This window comes from Anas platyrhynchos, chromosome 1 (genome assembly GCF_047663525.1).
Source record: "Anas platyrhynchos isolate ZD024472 breed Pekin duck chromosome 1, IASCAAS_PekinDuck_T2T, whole genome shotgun sequence".
Lineage (NCBI taxonomy): Eukaryota > Metazoa > Chordata > Aves > Anseriformes > Anatidae > Anas > Anas platyrhynchos.
The window spans coordinates 26420395-26440182 of record NC_092587.1 but is presented as its reverse complement, the minus strand read 5'-3'; the positions used below and the strand labels follow the sequence as shown (position 1 = coordinate 26440182).

At 36.3% G+C, this 19788-nt stretch overlaps 1 protein-coding gene across 1 annotated transcript in view; it reads left to right on the top strand.

Moving 5' to 3' along the window:
• Nucleotides 1-15227, top strand: part of CAPZA2 (capping actin protein of muscle Z-line subunit alpha 2) — a 29570-nt gene extending 14343 nt beyond the window's left edge. Inside the window, exons 3-10 of the mRNA XM_027457675.3 lie at nucleotides 1953-2004; nucleotides 2648-2711; nucleotides 3221-3427; nucleotides 5110-5189; nucleotides 7195-7273; nucleotides 10814-10885; nucleotides 13355-13417; nucleotides 14254-15227. Coding sequence (XP_027313476.3) covers nucleotides 1953-2004; nucleotides 2648-2711; nucleotides 3221-3427; nucleotides 5110-5189; nucleotides 7195-7273; nucleotides 10814-10885; nucleotides 13355-13417; nucleotides 14254-14394 — 758 coding nt within the window. The 3' untranslated portion in view covers nucleotides 14395-15227. The remainder of the gene's footprint in view (nucleotides 1-1952; nucleotides 2005-2647; nucleotides 2712-3220; nucleotides 3428-5109; nucleotides 5190-7194; nucleotides 7274-10813; nucleotides 10886-13354; nucleotides 13418-14253) is intronic.
• Nucleotides 15228-19788: the final 4561 nt, after the last annotated feature.

Below are 19788 nucleotides of genomic sequence, written 5' to 3'. Positions count from 1 at the left end.
ACTTTCATTTAAGGTATCTAGACCCAAAACTGTATTCCTGATTACTCTACTGAATTCTACCTAGCTTATTTAGCAGATCACTTGCTGTAAGAGCTTTGCAGTCATAGTTTTGTAGCTTGGCAGAATAAGCTTTGCACTCCCAAGGCAGCATGGAGTTTAAAGGCAAAAGTGGGAAAGTACCGCTTCTTTTTGTGATATGAGAACAGCCTTCAATCTGTTTTTAAGCAGTGACGACTTAACAGTTGCTGACGCTTTCATTTAGAAGATACGTGTAAATTTTTCAGCCCTTTATAATTATGTTTTTCAACAGAAATTAACTGAAAGTGGTCCTCTTTAAAAGAATGAGTATCATTATAAATACTTAACACTGAATATACGAAGGGCTAGTGCTTAAAGTGGCAGTTTTGAAAAGAATATTAATCCCCTCCAAACATTTTTGACCCTTAAATATTGGCACCCTACAATTTAGTGATATGTAGATAAGCTGTAATGAGACTTGAAATTAGTTTCTCTCTGCTATTCTTTCCTAGGCTTTACTAAAGGTGTTATTTTCTTTAGAAGTTACTGTTTGTCTTGCACCAAGATACGTGAGTGTACAAAAACATAAGGCATAAATTTTAGCTGTAACCTGCATATAGCTCTGCTACTTACATAGGGAAGTGCGTTCAGTATGCTGAACTTTAAGTGAGTGGCAGGCTGGAGCTTAAATCTCTTACAAGAAGGTAATGTGTTTAGAATTACCGTGTTCTTCAATTAAACTGTGGCTAGATGATTCCCCAAACTTAGCTTGTAGTGCATTTGTGAAATGAACTGCTGGTGAGCAGCTCATTAGCACAGCACTCTGCAAGTTAATACAATTTCTTATAGCAGTACTGCTAAGACTGTTATTAAGCTAGCACCTAGTTGCAGCTACCTGCTTAATAATGCAGTTGCAATTTGGGTGGCTCATAACAAAACATTTGATCATAAATGTCCAGGCTTAAGACTTAATTGTTGTAATGTAAAAATCAAATTTACATGCAATTCAGACTGACTCCTTAAAAAGAGAGAGCTTTAAACATAATTTCTCCAAATTGATTTTTTTAATCTATTCAGAAAACATGCTTCAAACATCACAGTTTTTGTTTTTTTTTTTAAACTTATAGGATTTCTTTAGAATTCCTTACAAGAGGTCAAAATGTTATAGTGACGCTAATGATCAGTTATATCTTTAACTCTGGTCTCAGAAAGATGAGCATTTTAAATTTGGGTTTAAGTTGCTAGGATATTTCTTCTCTGATAGTTTTATCTATTATGTGTACTTGCATTGAACTGTAAGGTAACTGTTTTAAAAACAGTGCCTAGTTAATAATATATAAGTCAAATACATGAAATCACCTTTACTATGCAGTACATTAAGTAATTCTGAGGGGAGCAGTGACTTCACTCACAGGTTTCTTGTCTGATGGCAGAAATGGTATTGTGGTATACTGTGCTCTTACTACTAAGCGTCGTTAGAGAGCAAGAACAAAAATAGCACGGTTAAAAGAATCGTTGAGTACAACACAGGCCGTGTTAGTGTCATCCAACTGCAGTAACTTCTACCACCAGTGCTATGGTTCACTTAAAAGTGAACTTAACTAGAATCCTTACTTGAATCTAGTGCTGTTCTCATGCAAAATTTCTCTAAAAATTATTTTGGTGGATTCCTAGAGCTGTCCCCAAACCTGTAGAGTTTAGCTTGTATCTTCTTACCAGATTGCATTGGAAGGAATCCATTTCTGTGGTGCTTTCCTCATTTAGTTCAGTCAAAATTACAAAATATGAAGCAATACGTATCTTACCTAGCTGTTTGTATAGCTACATGGTGGTTTGGGTTTTAATTGTTGTGAATAGTCTGGTGACACTTGTTAGGTGACTGAAATACCTATCTGAGTTAACTGTACCTCTGTATTATAAACATCTCTTCTCAGATGTTCGGTTGCTGCTTAATAATGACAATCTTCTCAGGGAAGGAGCAGCCCAGTAAGTACCAGCTGTCACATACTTGTTTGCATAAAAGCAAGTTCAGTAAGCGCGTGTTTGGCAAGTCAAACCCTATTATGTGCATTGTGCATCTTTGATTAAGATAAAATATTTGGCAGAAGAGAGGTCAATATTGTGTCCTAATAGTTAGAAGTGTTTTGGAAATGGGAGGCCTGGATTTTGGAACTCATCTCTGCCTTTTGGGATTTAATTTTTTGTTTCTTGATAGATGCTATAGTCATTGGACACTTGAAAGTTTCTGTTTTCTTAGTCCCTACTTTCACGTGAAAACATTACACCTATTGTATTTTGTGCCAAAAGTAAGTTTATCTGTAAGAATGGAGCTGTCTGGCTTACTAGGTAGGAACTGTGTGGAATTCAGATTTTATCTGTGTTTCCACTATCTAGAGGTTACTGTAAAGCTTATGTGTATGTCTCTGTGAGGTTACTTTTGAACATGAATCATCATGTAATGGTTGGAATTGCAATATCAGTACTGAGTGAATTGAGGTGATTCTAAAGCGAAATAATGAGCCATTAATATAATGTTTGTTGTATTATTAGCTGTTATCTAAGTCTTCTGCATTTACTAAGGAAAAAGATTGTGCTTGATACAGTTCTTTTGGTGTTTCTTCCCTTGCAGTGCATTTGCACAGTACAACTTGGACCAGTTTACTCCAGTAAAAATTGACGGTTACGATGAACAGGTATGAATATGATGATACTCGCGGTGTTTGTTAAATTTTTGAAGATATTCTGATATTGGAACATATCTTGGCAAGAAATTTAAAAGGAATTCATCTTCCCTGATGAAATATAGGTGTTAAGACCTACCAATAGTACCAGCTTAGTAAGCTAATCAAATAACATACCTAAAGAGTTTGCAATTTCATTCTGCATCGTTGTCCTGATTTCATTCAGGCCTGTTTTGGAGCTGTAGAAACGATTTGCTCTACCTTTAGTACTTGAAGACATTATAAACAATAGAGAAGAATTTCTATATTGCATGATTTGTTGCAAGAAGAGGGTAGGATTTTGGATTTTTACTCTGTCAATGTGTCGTGTTGGCGTCTTCTCTTGCTATGCACATATTTTGTTTAATATGGGAATCTTTTTATAATCTCCAGTTAACCGTACAATGTAATTTGATTTGGTATGGTGTTTTTTTCTTCTTTATTCCATACCAGATACTACTGACTAAAAATTTCTAACACAGGTTTTGATAACAGAACATGGTGATTTGGGAAATGGAAAATTTTTGGATCCCAAGAACAAGATTTCTTTTAAATTTGATCACTTAAGAAAGGAGGCTACTGATCCTAGGCCCCATGAAGTTGAAAATGCCATAGAATCCTGGAGAAATTCGGTTGAGACAGCAATGAAAGCATACGTGAAAGAACACTATCCAAATGGTGTATGCACAGTAAGTACTACATTATATAACCACATACTATTAGCATAGCACAGACCAAAAAAGAAATGCTGTGAAATATTGCCCTCATTAGTGTTGTCACCCGTTACTGTGTCCTACCAAAAAGAAAACAAAATGGAATAGTTCAGCCAGAAAGGACTTTCAAAGATCATCTAGTCCAGCTGCATGACCTCATCAGGGCTAATCAAAAGCTTAAGCATATTAATGAGGGTGTTGTCCAAACAATTATGTTCATTCCAAGCATACTGTTATAGTATTTTTAAATCTCTATTACCCTATAATAGCGAAGATACGTAGCTAGTTGACATGCTTTTCATCTTGTTAATCAAATTTACATTTAAGAGTAATGCTAATGTCACTGCTGGGGGTATTTTAAACAGCACCAAAGACTAGATTTTTGACTTCAGGAATGTGCCATTTTAAAATCTAATTTGTCTGATCTTATTTTGACTTTTATGCATTTATTTAAATTCCTAATATCAAGTAAATGAAAATATTACGTAAAATCATTTTATTCCACTTATGAGCAGATAATGTATAGCTCCTTTAGATAGAAGTTTAAAAAGAACGTACAACTAATTCTTGATAAACCAGGAATATAGTTAATTTCAACTCTAAAGAATTAGTTCTGTCAAGTGTTCATCCAGGGAAATGAGGGGAAGCTTCAGAAGTTTAATATAGCAACTGTTGGATTACCATTGGATAGTTACTGAAGGTTACTATCGTTTAGTCCTGTCATAGTGAAGACTTAAAAATTCCTGAGAGTTAAATTTCTTAAAGCAATAAGACCTTCTGTAAATTACTATGAAGTATCCCCTAAATCCTGGATACCTGGTGGGTTACTTAAAAATAAGTAAACAAACAATCCGTAAGACCTTGTCTTCGTTTGGTTTACTGACAAAACTGGCAGTAAAGCAAACTGTTTTCTCTCCATCGCTTGTCCTAAGTATCAAAATGCTGTATTCTTACAACCAGAACAAGTGGGTTCTGATGGGTTCTTAAAATGAAACCTCTCACTCTGGACTGAAGTAGCATTTGATTTGCTGTTAGTAACCCTATGACTATTTAAAGTTCAGTAAAATGATCTAATAATAGCTGTCCTGTGCTTTATATTAGTGTGGTGGAAAACTAATCTGGTAAAGAAATTAATATTCAGTCAGTGAATTAATGTGTTGAATTGGATTCCTCTGCAGTCAGATGCATGCCAGAGTTTCTGTAAAGGAAGGCAGATTGCACCTTCATTGAGATAACTTCTAGTATCCTACTGTTTTTAGGAGGCAGAACAGAGGCCCAAACCTACCTTTTTATCACTTTTTCACTAATCTGTAAAGGTTTAAATCACCATTTAGGTGCAGAGTTACTGGTGTCTGAAACCCTTGTGGCAGTACAGCAGTGACTGCTGTGACATGTGTGCTTGAAATTCTGAGTTGCAAAAACAAAGTTTGGAGCACATAAAGTTAAGATGCTTGACCTTCAAATTTTCAAATCTTAATCTGCTTTGTAATTTACAATTCATGTTTCATGTAGTGTTATTATATAAGATATATAGTGACTGTAGAATGCAATTTTACAGTTTATTCCCTATTGAAACAATAATAGGAATAGAGATCGCTAATCGGCTTGAGTAAAATAAACAAAATGTTAACTCTGCTCTTCTTTCATTTCTAATTAAGGTGTATGGTAAAACAATTGATGGACAGCAAACCATTATTGCATGCATAGAGAGCCATCAGTTCCAAGCAAAAAATTTTTGGTAAGTTTCTGCATGGATACAGGTACAGTAAAATACGGCGTGGTGGATAACTGTACTATTGCCGTTATGATTATCCTTGGGTCAGAGAGGTAAGTGCATGAGCATCTTCCATCTTTCCCCACCAAGCTTTTCTGCCAGTACGATGTAGAAAAGCTTTTCCTCTGGAGGAAGTACAACGACAGACTGCACATCTGCATCTCCTTTGTGGGATTTCAGAAATTCCATAAAACTCCCTCTGTGACTCTTCTAGTTTATTACACCATCACCAGTACCCTTGTCTGTGTTCCTTAATACTGTTGCTTCTACTTGGCAAGGTTCCTCTGTGAAAACAACTCCTAGCTTGCATGTCTCTGAGAAAGAAAGTGCTACAACTTTAATTTACTGTAGGACTTGGATCATTAAGCTTTGGGTAAGGTATGTCAAGATGTTTTCCACAGCGTGGGGTGGATAGCTTGTTTCAGGAAATTGGCTGGAGTTAAATTAGCTAAAGTTAAAATAAATACCAGAGCACCAGAACTCAGTTAAGGAAGTATCTCCTAAAGATAGCTGATATGTGCAGTTGTATGAAGAAATATATTTTATTTGATTTGATATTTTGCATCTGCGTGAAATTCTACTTAGGAATCCTATGGATAATGAATGGAAGTGCAGAAATCTTTGTTTTCTAATGCCAAAGGTGAATATTACATATGCATACTGATTTCATCATTTGTCTGTGTCAGTGGAATGATTTGCCCAGTGATTTGTTCATATTTTATGAAACATCTTAATTCATCAGTGATAAATAATGTAATAATATGTTATTTGTAAGGTAAAGCATTTCCTAGAAAAGGATCGTACTTAACTGGAACTCTTCCTCCTTAAAAATACCATTCCAAGGAGGATATCCTAGAGTGGAAACATTGTGGTTGTCTTAAAGGGCCTTCAAAGTGACAAAGAAGCAAATGATATTGTTAGTTTTCAGATGTGCAGGATTCAATGCCAAGCTAAAATTCTACCTAAAATTATAGTTCAGCATGGAATCTTACAACTAATGGATCAGTCTTAAAGCTACCAGCAATAACTAGTGTTACTGAGTAATGTGACCCTTTCAGTTTCCTTACAAGCTTATGAATGCCTTAGTCTGAATTTTCAGTGATAATCTGTGATCTGGATGTTGTCTGAAATAACAAAGGGCTTTATAATTGAGTTAATACTGTTCATATCTAAGAGATGACAATGTAGCTCCATTACCAGCTGTTAATCCTAGTCTTTCTCTCCCACTGTTTTGTTCTGGGGTGTACACCTAGAGATGGTAGAATTGGAATTTATAGTACCAAAACTTTTTTTCCTTAAGTGCAAAGCAGGAATCAAGATGCAGTTGCAGTACCTTCCTAATATAGCTTCAATATATTAACTTTTTAACCCACTCACCTAACTAAATCAAAAAGTGCCTAATTTACAGGAAAGAAATCAGGTGAAACTACAATCTGCCCATACTGTTTTCCAGATGTTTCCCTTCTGCTAGAAGGGAACAGTTGTCCTGGAACAGAAATGGTAGAAGGAAAGGCATGATTATAGCTCAGCATAGCAGAAAGTCTTGCTATTTTAATGTTCCTTTTAGTCAGGTCTTTTGTAGCCTAATGTGAAGTGTGACTTCGGTTGATCCAGCAAGTTGTTCAGGTCTTGGAAACAAAATCTTGAGTGCATATGCCTAATAATAAAGAAGGAAAAGAACACTGGAGCCATTATATAGAAGCTGAGTCCTGGTGTTAAATGATCCTTACTAATGGATGTTCTTGGTCCACATCCAAAACCTAGCATAAGCATTCCAGTATTCCAGAATAATTTTGTTCTCTTCTTCGCTGGTTATGGTCTGAATCCTTATGGTTTGAAAGATTTTGTGTATATGTAGTTCTACTGGATGTTTCATTATCTGTTTTTCTTTGGCTAACAGTTGTATGTTTGTTTGTTTTTTTCCTAACCAGTGGGGTGATGTCTGGGTTTTATTTTATTTTTTTTAAAGGAATGGCCGTTGGAGGTCAGAATGGAAGTTTACAATCACTCCTTCAACCACTCAAGTGGCTGGCATCTTGAAAATTCAGGTATGTTTATCCCAAATCGTGTCCTGATCAGTAAAGTCTCCCCTTATCAGGGAGACTCAGGCCAGTGTATTAAATATTCCAAGAGAACTGGGGAGCCCGGGAAGCAAAGCAGAGATGACCATTCGGTTAAGTGTTAGTCACTTAATTATATATTTGCCTCATCCTTACAAAATATGTTTGATATAATGATTCTGAGGACTTCAGAAGGCATATTCACCTTGGCTAGGCATATACCTGCTTAAATTTCCTGTACCGTGATCTGGTAGGAACTTGAATTCCCAGTTACATGGGGAAGTTTCTTAAGGGTAGGCCCTTTCTAAAATAGGGATTTTTTTTTTAATTTAAGTGATAATAGCAGGTTTTTTTATGTTACCCACCCTGTTGTTTAGAGAGGTTTTGGTCATTCCATTATCTGAAAATGTTGAATTTAGGTCTCCTTCATTCAGCATTTACCCATCCTGTTGGCTTTAGGGAATTCAGAAAGAAGATACTGTCCAAGAAGGAATGCAGAACTCTTGAGACAAGAAAGTCTGACTGTCATGTGGTAGGCAGGAGGACTTGACTTCCTGGATCCGTTCCCTGGAATGTGTACACATACTTTGCAGGAATTTATTGAAACAGTTCTGGGATCAGGGACTAGAATGTTAGTGCAGTCTGACTTGCAGCGTAGGTGGGTTTTTCTTGTTGTGGTTGTGTTTTTTTCTGTGGGTTTTTGTTTTGTTTTTAACGAGACATAGCCAAGTTCCCTTTTCCTGCTCGGTGCCCCTAGGAGTTTTGCACTTCCCTGCTGCTCAGTGACTTGATTTCAGCAGGAAGATGTGATGGAGTTTATTTCTAGTCTGAAGCTTAGGATGTTCTTGGTTGTAGTAGCTATGCTCAGATCTCCCTAAGCAGGGCACTGAATCTGAATCTGATTTCCTGCTGCAGGGAAAGTTCTGTAACAACTAGAGTGATGTTCAAAATGTGGACAGTTGTTACTGTGTTGTCAGATCAAGATGATCATAGTAAGCACCCTAAGAAACTTCTAGGCTTGTTAAGACTTAGATTTAAGTGAGTTTACTTGGATTTTCGCTATCTTGCAACAAAATAGACATTTTGTCTACAGCATGAACTTTTGGTTAAATGTTTAGGAGATTTTCCAGAACAAGCAGGCAAGTTTTTACCTAATTCTGAGAAAACTTAGCCCAGTAACCTAGAAAATAGAGTGAACAGGGAGTTGAGTTAGGTTTACTCTGCATCTCAATTTGGGTACCAGCTGATTTTGTCCTTTATTACTATCCTACATAATTAAGACATTATTCACATTCATAAAGTATGTGGTTTTAGGAAGTGATGAGAAGTTTAATTGCTTTGCTTGTTTGAAGTTCCCATTTCACTGAGGAAACTCAGTTTCAAATTTTTAGAAATTTTGTGTAATTTCTGCAATGTGTATAGAAGTGCAGTCCCTTTCCCTCCTCCAAAAACACCTTGAGTGCTTTAATGTATTTTAAGGAACAAAATGATCTTCTAGGATAGGCTCACAGTAAATTAGTTAAATTTCAGAGCACTGGAATTTCTGTTATTTGGGAAGTCTTTATGACAACAGTACAGACATTGCCCTGGTTCTGAGATCTTTTCTGAATACATTTGGGAAAATTCCAGCATCATCAGTCTCCAGGTGTCTTAAGGAGTACTCTTAAGGTCATTTATACAATCCCTTCCTTTTTTTTCTTACTTTATTAAAAATAATAATAATATAGGATGGTTTTAACTGTCCTATTCTCTTACAATGTTTAATGTTTGTCTTACATATAATTAAAAGAAAGTTGTGCAATAGCAGAGTCTTTTACTAAAATTTAAATCCCTATGGTACTTGACATGCTCCTACTCTGCATGGAAAACAACTGATAAGTGTACTGGCTACTAATTTTATCTGTTAGATAATTTGTTATTCTCATCCCTCCTTAGTTAACCTTTCCAAGAGGTTCTGTTCATAAACATCATCCTTCTTGTAGTCTTCTGAGCCCAGGCCTAGCATTCTAGAAGGATGTCAGCAGTGAGGTATAGTACAGAACAGTTACTTCTCATATTTTACAATGTAACAAATCCCAGAATTAGATTTGATGCTTCATCCCTGTTAAATTTTTAGGCCTGAATGTTTGCTAAGAATGTGACTCAGTGAGAGAGATGCTTGTGCTGCTGTTGGCTTTAGAGCATGGGAAATTTGGGCATCCTGCCCAGTGTATCCTTACAGAGAAGAGGGGGGATTATACTTCTCTGGGTTCTCTAGTTTCATTGGGAAGTCTCAGGATTTTGCACTGAGTAAGCGCTTCTCACCTCTGAGGAACTGGACTGAAAAACACTGTCAGAAGTTTCACCCAGTAATGCTGGATTTGAAAAGGAGTCAATTTTATGCTTAGGATAATACCTGTTTATTGTCAAATGCTTGCTTTCCAATAAAAATCTAGTAAGATGAATCTTATGAAGTAATGTTTTCCCATGTAGGAGATCTTTTTTTGCTTACATGTAGCTGTCTTATTTTGTGTCATGTTTTTGTCTTTTGTGCTCTGTGTAAAAATGAGGGTCTCTTGCACAACTAATGCTCATAATGTATACGGAATCATAGTCATGTACAGTTAATCAGCAAATTAAAATGTTATTTTGCCTAATAGGGTGAGAGACAAATGCTTCTATTTCTCATGACATATCTACTTACGTTCACTTCATCAAAATAATAAAAATATCTTTAAGGATACTTGTTTAGGTATCAGTTACATAACTCTTCTGTAGGAATTATTGTCAATTGTTGCATGTAATTCCATCTATGCTTTCTGTTTTCTTAAGATCTCTCATAGTTGCATTAGAAGCTAAATGTTTTCAGATCCTTCCCTCCTTCCCACCTGAATTTAAAAGTACTGAAGTTAGCTTGAGTGAAGTTTCACCAGTCTCCTCCTCTTGCAAAATAAGCAAGGAAGCTGTTCTGTAGATACAGATTCCGTTCTGCCTTGCTACCTGACCTTGACAGCCTTTGTACCAAAGAGCTCCTTTGTCTCTATATGTACCTGCTTTTGTTATGAGCCATATCTGATAGAGGGAAATATCAAAAACAGACAGATAAAGAAAGGGAAGCCTAATGTTGTGTTGTCTGTAGCACACAGTTTGGGTGAAGGAGGAAGAAAGAACTTCACTGTACCCTGAAGCCTTGCCAAAAGTCATGTTAAATATATCTTTACCACATCAAGAATTTCTAGGAAGGTTATCACATAAGAAGTAAGTCTTCTACTTTGTGTTGCTAAGCAAGGCCTAAGCTTCTTTGCATGAAGTACCACCTGAGGCAAATGAACACCAAAATGTTTTCAGAGTAGCTTCTTCAATTCCCCCCTCAGAAAAAATACTTTAATTCCACAGCATTTTGTTTTATATGTTGTTCTGTAACGTTTTTTATTTGTTTGTTTAAATGTGTTAAGTTATCTGTTGGGATAAATGCTACAATGTCTTGATTTTCCTGTATGATTATGTTCTGTAGCATCTAATATGAGTTTTTTGTTTAATTTTCTGTAGGTTCACTATTATGAAGATGGTAATGTTCAGCTTGTGAGCCATAAAGACATACAGGATTCTCTAACAGTGTCTGTAAGTGAACTTTAGGGACCTTAGTATGTATGTTCAGGTGACTTTTTAATTTAACAACACAAGCAAGCTTTAAAAAAAAAAAAAAGAAATTTGGGGGCTGGTTTCTTCTGCATGAATGAGAATGAATGTTCTAACCTATAAATATTTTCTATGTAATATGCGCTACTTTTACGTAGCATGTAGTTAAATGTTTTGACTTTTTTAAATATCTAAAACCTGTGTATGCTTGCATGTAGCTTATATAAGCTAAATTAACTTTGATTGTAAAGTTTTAGTTAGCTTGCTGTCTTCCTGCACTTCTGTTGTATTTAAACTTCAGTAGGTAGAGTGTCCTTTAGAATGACTTTCTGAATATGAAGAAGGTTTAAGTTGTAATAACCCACTTCAGTAAAGGTATAATAACTGACTTCAGCAGTAGTCTCTAGGAGATCACCTGTAGCACTCCTTTGCTCACAAGGAGAAGACCAGTATGCTAAAAATAGCTAGCAAATGCTGCCAGTTGGGAAAATACTCACTATTGCTTCTCTTCCTTCCTCTTCCTATGTGTAACTGGTGCTATCAGCCCCCTGCTTCTGTGTATGAAAAGCACTTTCAGAGATGCTTCAGCTTGAGGAACACTTGTGTTTAAAGCATAATTTTGGGTTTAAAACAAAATTTTTCAACTTCTTGACAAATGGATACTCATAATAACGAGGAGCAGACAGTTGAAATAAAAACTGTTTGGGAATAGCAGCAGATGTATCCTTTAGGACTTGGTACTGTTGCAGAATGAATTACTACTTTTGAAGTAATACTCTTCTTGCCTACTGGAGGTTGTATTTGTAAGCAGTAAGATTTCCTGTTGGGGGTGTTCCTTAAGAAAACTTAAGTCAGTGAAGTTAAACTGGTAAAGGGAAATTTTAGAAGTGAACTGTGGAAGTATTTTCATGCTAATGACTAGTAGTGACCATTTGGGCTGAAAAGATTAGTTCCTCAAAAAGGAACATTGTTCATTAATATAAAGCAGGGCTTGTTGGCTTTTCAGATGCAATAGCAGCATAGAGAATGGTGGACTGTGGTGCCAAGTAATAACGCTTCTGGAGCTGTAAATATAAAATTACTTTTGACCCCATAAGCAGAGGGATCTGTGTAGTCTTTCATTCGAGTAAAATTTTTTTCAGGGGAAACTATCCAGAAGGTCTCCTGTCAATTTCTCCTTTTGCTTCACTTTGTATTGGAGTTGACTTAATTCTGTGACGCTGAGTAAAGTGACAGAAGGCCAATGAGTAGAAAAAGATCTTTTGCATAACCTTCCTTCTTCCTCATAGAACAAAAGCAAGTGTGTTGCTGGTTACCAATTTTTTAACCTTGGCTTTGAGGGTAGAGGCTGTACAGGTTTTTATTTCACAGAGACAGAATGGTAGATTAAAAGGAGCCCTGCTGACTCCTCCTTTTCATTGTTTGGCAGAGATGCAATTTTGTACCCGCAGTGGGCAAAAATGAAATAAATCACTGAAGAGTTCTCTTGTTGCTGGAGCTATGAATAATTGTAGCGAAGGTTACTTTCGTATTCCTAATTTCTCTCTGAGCCAAATAAGAATTCTTACCACAAATTCTTCCTTTCCATATCAGAGCATTTAAAATCATTGTCTCAGTTCACTGAAAAGTCAAAACCCTTCCCATCTGTAGTCTTCTACTAACTTCATCTCTCTAGAGTGTCCAGGAGCACTTTCACGGCTGCTAAGTGCAGTTTCAGTGAAACATTAAACCAGTTAGAGCTGAGGCTGCCATAGCCGTCCCCCAGCCATGTAGTCCAGCCTCTGTTCTTGCAGAACATGGATAGATAGATATAGTCTAGTGCTTTCTGCCTCAGTTCTACCTGTTCCAGAATATTTAGAAGCAAGAAATCTTGGTTTTGTTTGTAATTAATTAGCTGATATTCTTGAAGCTGTACAGGAAATTTAACATTGATCCTGTTAACACCAAAACTTAGCATGTTTTTAGAGGCTTACGCATGTGCATTCTCGTATTTATAAATACTGTTCTGTTTCATGTTATCAAGCCATAACATTTTAAATCAAAGTATTGTAATAAGCTCTATGATAATCTGTGTGCTTGTTTGCAGTCGAACTGTTATGATTTTTTAATACCATTTCCTATCACGGCTAAATTTATTAGCCTGACACGTGTAAAACAAACAAATAAACAAAAAACTATATTGCTGCATACTTGGTTGATTTATTTCCTCATAATTTTAGCTCCTACCCTGAACCAGCACAACAGCCAAGAATAATTAAGGCATAGCAACAAAGAATGTAGTGTACGCCTTTTAGATGAATGTTTAGTTCAATTTTGTTTTAGTCACTAAATGGCCACGTGTTCTCATGGAATCTACGCACGTCTCGTAATTACTGGAAAAAAAACAATGTAATTGGTCTTACGGGAATCATGCTGTACATCAGACCTAATTCAAATACTTTCTTTCTCTAGAATGAAGCCCAGACGGCAAAGGAATTTATAAAAATTGTAGAGGCTGCAGAAAATGAGTATCAGGTACGTTGGTGGAAAAACGCGCTATCTTTACTCATGTAGATTACCATATATTTGGCCAAAGCTACTATTCTATAATTAGCGTGCTTGATGCTAAGATAATGCAGTTCCTTATGGATCTAAATAGATTACATGCTGCTGTTAAATGTATTCTGTTTCCAAACATTCTGGTGATTGCACTCACCTACATAATGTTACATTCGAAGTTGCTTTTTGAGATCAGAAAATGCATTTCTGCAGTCCCTAATGTGGTTAAATATCAGTGTTTCCGATCTGTTTCAGTGCATTCCTTAAGTGGAATTTTTTGTATAGATTCTGGTCAGAGGCTGCTCTGTTACACAGCTTTGCTAACTATTACTGTAAGCATTATTCAAGTTAGTTGTCTTGAACATAAGGTACATTTCAGACAGCTTGCTCTGTCAGTTTGAAAAAATGCTCATTAATAAAACTGTAGTAAGTGTCATATGCATTATATTTAAGCCATACTGTGTATATTTAAGTAGAGACTCACTCTACCATCCCACAGAAATAACAGTGGAAAATTTTGGTGTCTGGAAGTAATGATGTATGAGCTAACTCAGATTGGCATTTCATTCATGTTGCTGATTAACACACTGTGGTTTGCTGAGACGCCAGGGCCAGGTTTATTGCATCTGTCTAAATTTCCTCACATAGTTTCAGTCTAGATCTAACAACTTTTCTTCATAAGATACAAAGTTAGCATATGTTTATTAAGCCTCTTTAAGAGATAACAGACTATTCAATGATTTAACTTTTTGTATAGCATCCTGGTTCTGTTCTTCATGTGTCTTTGTTTTGTATGACTTTGTGTTTGACAGACTGCTATCAGCGAGAATTATCAGACTATGTCAGACACTACTTTCAAGGCCTTACGTCGACAGTTGCCAGTTACCCGCACCAAGATTGACTGGAACAAGATTCTTAGCTATAAGATTGGAAAAGAGATGCAGAATGCTTAAAACAAACATTGCATGACTGGATCATTTTAGTGTCCTTGTATACAAATAAATTACAAAAAGTATTTGGAACTGTCAGATCACCCAGTCAGCATGGGCTTTTGCCATGGAAAATCACTGTAAGTAGTTTGGTTAGAGCACAAAGCTTAGCTATTTGATCTTTTTTGTTTTTTCTTTCTTTTCAGAGGGTTGCAACTTCATTGTAGCTGAGTATCTTCCTTTAGAGTTTCTGTTGTACCTTTATTTGTTTTTTATAATGAAGAAACCATGCCTTTAGTTTTCAATTACAAGTTAAGAACAGTTTGAAAATATTTTTGCATATAATAACCCTTTCTCTTGCTTTCATGTGAAGTGGACAACTTCCAAAATGTGCTGGATTCCTTGTGGAGATCAGTAGCGTGCATTTCGAGGTCAAGGTCAACATGGAGTTAGCTATAGGTGCTGTTGTTGAAATCATCTACCCTGTAATTGTATGTAAAATTGAGAAAGCATTTTCTATATTGTTTAGACCTTTCAGCGTACTCATTTAGCTAGCTCCATGTTAACTGAACTTAAAAAAGAAAAGGCCAAGGTCTAATGCTGTTTCAAGATTTTGAAATTAAATAAAAGTACTTATTTCAGAAATTCATTTAATGCTTTGATCCTGACAGTTACTTAAATGAGCTCAAACTCCATCTGCCCTTGAGTTTTTATCATAAAGCCACAAATGTATTATAACATGGCATATTGTAATATATATAATCCTGTACTCATTACCATGTCTGTCAGTTTATTTTTTTCTTGGATTGAAATGTACTAAAACTCAATGTGACATTAAAATGCAAATTTTCTATTTATTTGAGTATCAAATTGCTTCCTGACACGGCCTATTTTTTGCTATATTTTTAAAGGGTTGTTTAAAACAGCTGCAAACTTGTGGCCCATTGGCTATTTTCAGTGTATTTGCGATTTGCTGCAATATTATCATACATTGTTTCCATCTTCATTTAAGAAACATCTACCTATGGAAGTCCACTTGATATGTGTATCTTATAGCTTCATATGGAAGAAACTACAAGCCCCAAAATAACATATTTTATACTTTGCTTGTCTGATAGATCTGGTATTGAAAATGGATGTCAGGTATCTAAAAGCACAGGCAAAAGCCATCATTTACAAATGCTGTATTTCACTTCAATGAATTCAAAATTTAATTTTTAATTGGATGGAAACCTGTTCTAAAAGATACTATCTAATTATATGCTCTTGATGAAAAATAAACGGTAGGTTTAGAAGGTAGGTATTTATTCAGGCTCCTAAAACAGTAGAGCTTACACAAGGGTTGTATATTTTTGTTTACAATATGATCCAATTAATCACCTCACACTGCAAGTCACAGTATAGCAAGAGGAGGAATCTCAACTTGTACTGAGTAAAAAAAAAAAGTACACAATAGTTTACTGTTTGAAGTGTAATAGCAATACCCCTATGTACAATTCTTCAATGTTTTATTATAAAAGGGTATGGAGTCCTTGAAATTGCTGCTACTTTACAGTACTAAACTGTATAGTAGAAATTGTACTAACTTGTATCATAGAGAGTTGTCTTTGTTCTACAACAGTCTTCCTGGAGAGTTTCCCTCTTAATTGTCTTTGTAGATCAGCTATTGAACCACGTTGTTGTTTAAAAGAAAGCTTATAAAAGCTGTATGCAAGCTGATAACAGATCCTGAGTCATTGTCTAGTCACTCTGTCAATCTTAAGATCTAAATACAAAACTTGTCACAGTATTTTCTTCAACGTATACTTAAGAGCAAGCTAAAGAGTAAAAAAAAAAAAAAAAACAAAAAAAAAAAAAACAAACAAAACAGTGAATGGACAGTTAGGAGAACTGTTAATGGGCAGCAGTGGGGCAATTAACTATCCTAGCTGTTAGAAAGCTGTGTACGACCAGGATCAGCACTGGCTAAAAGTCAGAATGCTATTTTTCTTACCTGAAATAAAAAGCTAATTTTAAGCGTATTCCCAATAAAGAAGTATTTTACTGTGAAGTACTCTATGGTTGTGTTTTCCTCTCTGTTAATTCAGTCCTACGATAGTCTTGACTGCTGTCTTCAAAGAGTGGCATCCTGCAGGCTCAGTTCTAAGCCTATCTTATCAATTTGATAGAATATCTTCATATTACTTAAACTTTTTTCTTGATGTGCTATTTTTTTTGTCTGTGAGATAGTTCTACGCCTTAAGCGTCACATCCATTAAATTACAGCTTCAGTAAAGTGATTTAGAAGTAAATCAAATATTGTTACTTCTTCTAAATGGTACATTATATCACATTTAGGGGTAATGGCTCCCCAGATGAAGTTGACCAGAATTTATCATGGCACATTTGGAGTTCTTGATTTCTCTCAAAACTTTTGGATGTCACTTGCACTTTTTTTTAACTTCTGTTAAATTGAAGAATTTTAGGACTGCTTGGTAGGTTTGTGGCGATTATCTTAACGTAACCTAATACTTCTTTATATTCTATTTTTAAATATAAAGATAAGCTTTGTATTGTGGAATGCTGATGTACTAGATATTATTACTTGTAATATGGACTTGTAAAATGCTTGTGTTTATGAAGTGTACTATATCTTATGCTTCCCAGTGCCCCCATTACACGAGAAATTTTTAACTTATATGCAAGTAAATAATTGTTCTTTCTGAACATATGAAACAGGAGTTATACTTCTGCTTTCACGTTCTCTTGAGCATCCCCTTCATGTATGTCTGTCTTAAAAATCATGGTACAGGTAGAACAAGACTTTACCATCACTGTAATTTTAGTTATCCCTTCTATTTCTTACATTCTACAATCATCCCTTCTGTTTCTTACATCCTACATGCTACAAACAATTCTTGCTGGTTCGTCTGGGGACACTGCAACATCGTTCATTAAATGGTTATTCAGCCCAAGGGTGAAAGTACTACTTGAAATTGAACATCCTAATAGGTGCATCTTTAGGTAAAGACCATCCGGATCTACACCAGTGGTGGTTGGGGGTAAAACCTTTTCTCCTCCTCAGTGACCACACACTGGTTTGGCTGGCAAAGCAGTTCAGGCACACTTGAGCCACCTATGTGTTGAGGATGTCTGGAGGATCACATTAAATCTACCCCTCAAATTTCCAGACTTCATATAGTGTAGGCATCGAGGGTGAATGCCAAGTGTTGGATTTTATGGATTGCTCCTATCATACTGAATTACTTGCTGGTACAAACGTGGCTCCAGTCACACTTCTTTACTGGAAAGACTGAAAATGTTCCTCCTGTGGTGCAACTGGGACCTAGGTTTAGGTTAAACTTAAACTTAGAGTTTCTTCATAACCTTGCAGAAGTATCAGTTTTTGACAGTGGCAACTCCATAATGTGTCTTAGTTTTATTATTTTTATTTTTTTGTGGAAAGGTAAACATTTGCATCCAATTTAAAAAGTCACAATTTCCTAGAAAAGCGAAGGGAAAGGAACAGTGAGAGCAGGCACTTTATTCCTTCTGTGGAAAAGCAGGCTCGATACTCGGCACATTTTCTCACTTACAATGTTTTCCTTTGTTTCTGTGGTTGGCTTATCTGTAATTGGAAACATTCAGCATGACTTTTATCCATGTGCTCATCACAGGAGAGGGTAAGAGTGGTAATACTTGCCTTGAGCATATTCTGTAAAAATGTTCAGACTTTTCTATGCATCTTTCCTTGCAAATCAATTAAAACCTGCACAGGCAAACCTGTCAAGTTTAAAAAAACAAGCCTCAGAGGCGCATATAGGGACTGTTGCTTGGCTAGGTGTGGTTTGAAATAACTAGAGGTTTGAAACAACTTCCAGCTTATGGGCTTGTAAATGTGCTCGCAGAAGGAGTCATTGGTTGGTTTTGGGGGGAGGCAGCACATGCTCATAAACACCTATAGGAAATGCTCGTTTTGGTTTTGTGTTTGAATAACCTTAATATATTTCAGTGTCAAGTGCATACAGAATCCAGTTCTGTAGTTAACAGCAAAAGAATTTGGAGTAGTTCCTTTAATAAATGAGTAGTTTACCCTTCAAACTTATTTCAGAAGTCATATAGGAATAATATTGTAGAAGGCTGAGCTATGGCTGTGGCACAGTGCTGTGAATGCAAGACAAGCAGCATTGTAGGAGGGTTTCCAAAAAACGCGCTCACAGCTTCTTTTGCTGCAACTGAAGATTTCATCAAATGGGTTGCCAGTTGCGGTGGTGAGTAGGCAAGCCTGCTGAGTCAAAAGCCACCTCTCATGGTATGTCTGGAAACTAGACTGCCTTTTTTGGGTAGAGAAGAGAGTTTTGGCCCTATGAGGTAAATGGAGGACTCCGACTCCATGGAGTAATCATTCGAACAACCGGCTACAAGAGAACCTGGCTACCTCTTCATTTGCAAGTAAAACAACTTCGCACCTAACAGAAAAATCACAGCCCCAAGCTCTTAAGTGGAAGACGTGTTTAATTTCCATTTTCTTGGGATGCAATGACTATTAAATGTTTTCCTTCCAGCTGCTTGAGCTGCCTGCCTCTTCAATGTGTTGACTTTCTTGGGTGCTGGATTGTGATGCGTGCTGTCTCAGGACTTCGGCATCTTGCAGAAGCCAGGTGCTTAACAGTGGACTCCCTGTGGTGGAAATGTTCAAAACCTTGCTATGCTATATAGCTATGCCTGAGGGTTTGGGATGCCATCATCCTGCCTTTTCCTGGGTGAAGCAAAATATCTAGTTCTAACACAAAATGCATCACCAAGATCGTAAGACGTACAAGAGTATGCATTAATGGTTTTTTTTTTCGTCTCCTATTCAGCCTGAAGAGTGGGAGTCGGATACTGTAGTTCTGAGGAGAACTTGACCTGTTATTCCCATTCTAGTCTGCCATAATCTAGTCAAATCCTTGAGGGTTTTGCCCCAAATACCTCTGTGAATCTTCAGTAACCTGCAGTCTGTACATTGACTTAGGACTTGTTTCTACTGTCTCTAATAACATACATTTATAGCTTCCATGTAATTTGAAAATAGGGGAAATAAGCTCCGAAAAGGGGTAAGTTAATTACAAAAATAAATCGTTATTCCAAGGATGAACACACTTAAGTACACTTCTAGTTTTGCTGTGACATTTAAGGTTAATATCTGCACAAGCATCGAGAGTAGAAATCTGAGCTTTTGAGAGCCATTAACAGTTTTAAACTAAATAGCAGGAAGAAGTCTGCTTTCCTCTTTCCTTTTGCATGGAGCTGCATTGTTAAATCCCCTTTCAGATGATGTAAAACTGGTAAACTTTGCAAGTCTTTCACTGCATTGTAAAAATATGAACGAGAGGAAGCGAAGGCGTAGTTGGCCACAAAGCTGTTGTGGTTAACAACTCCAAAGGTCAGATGTTTGAT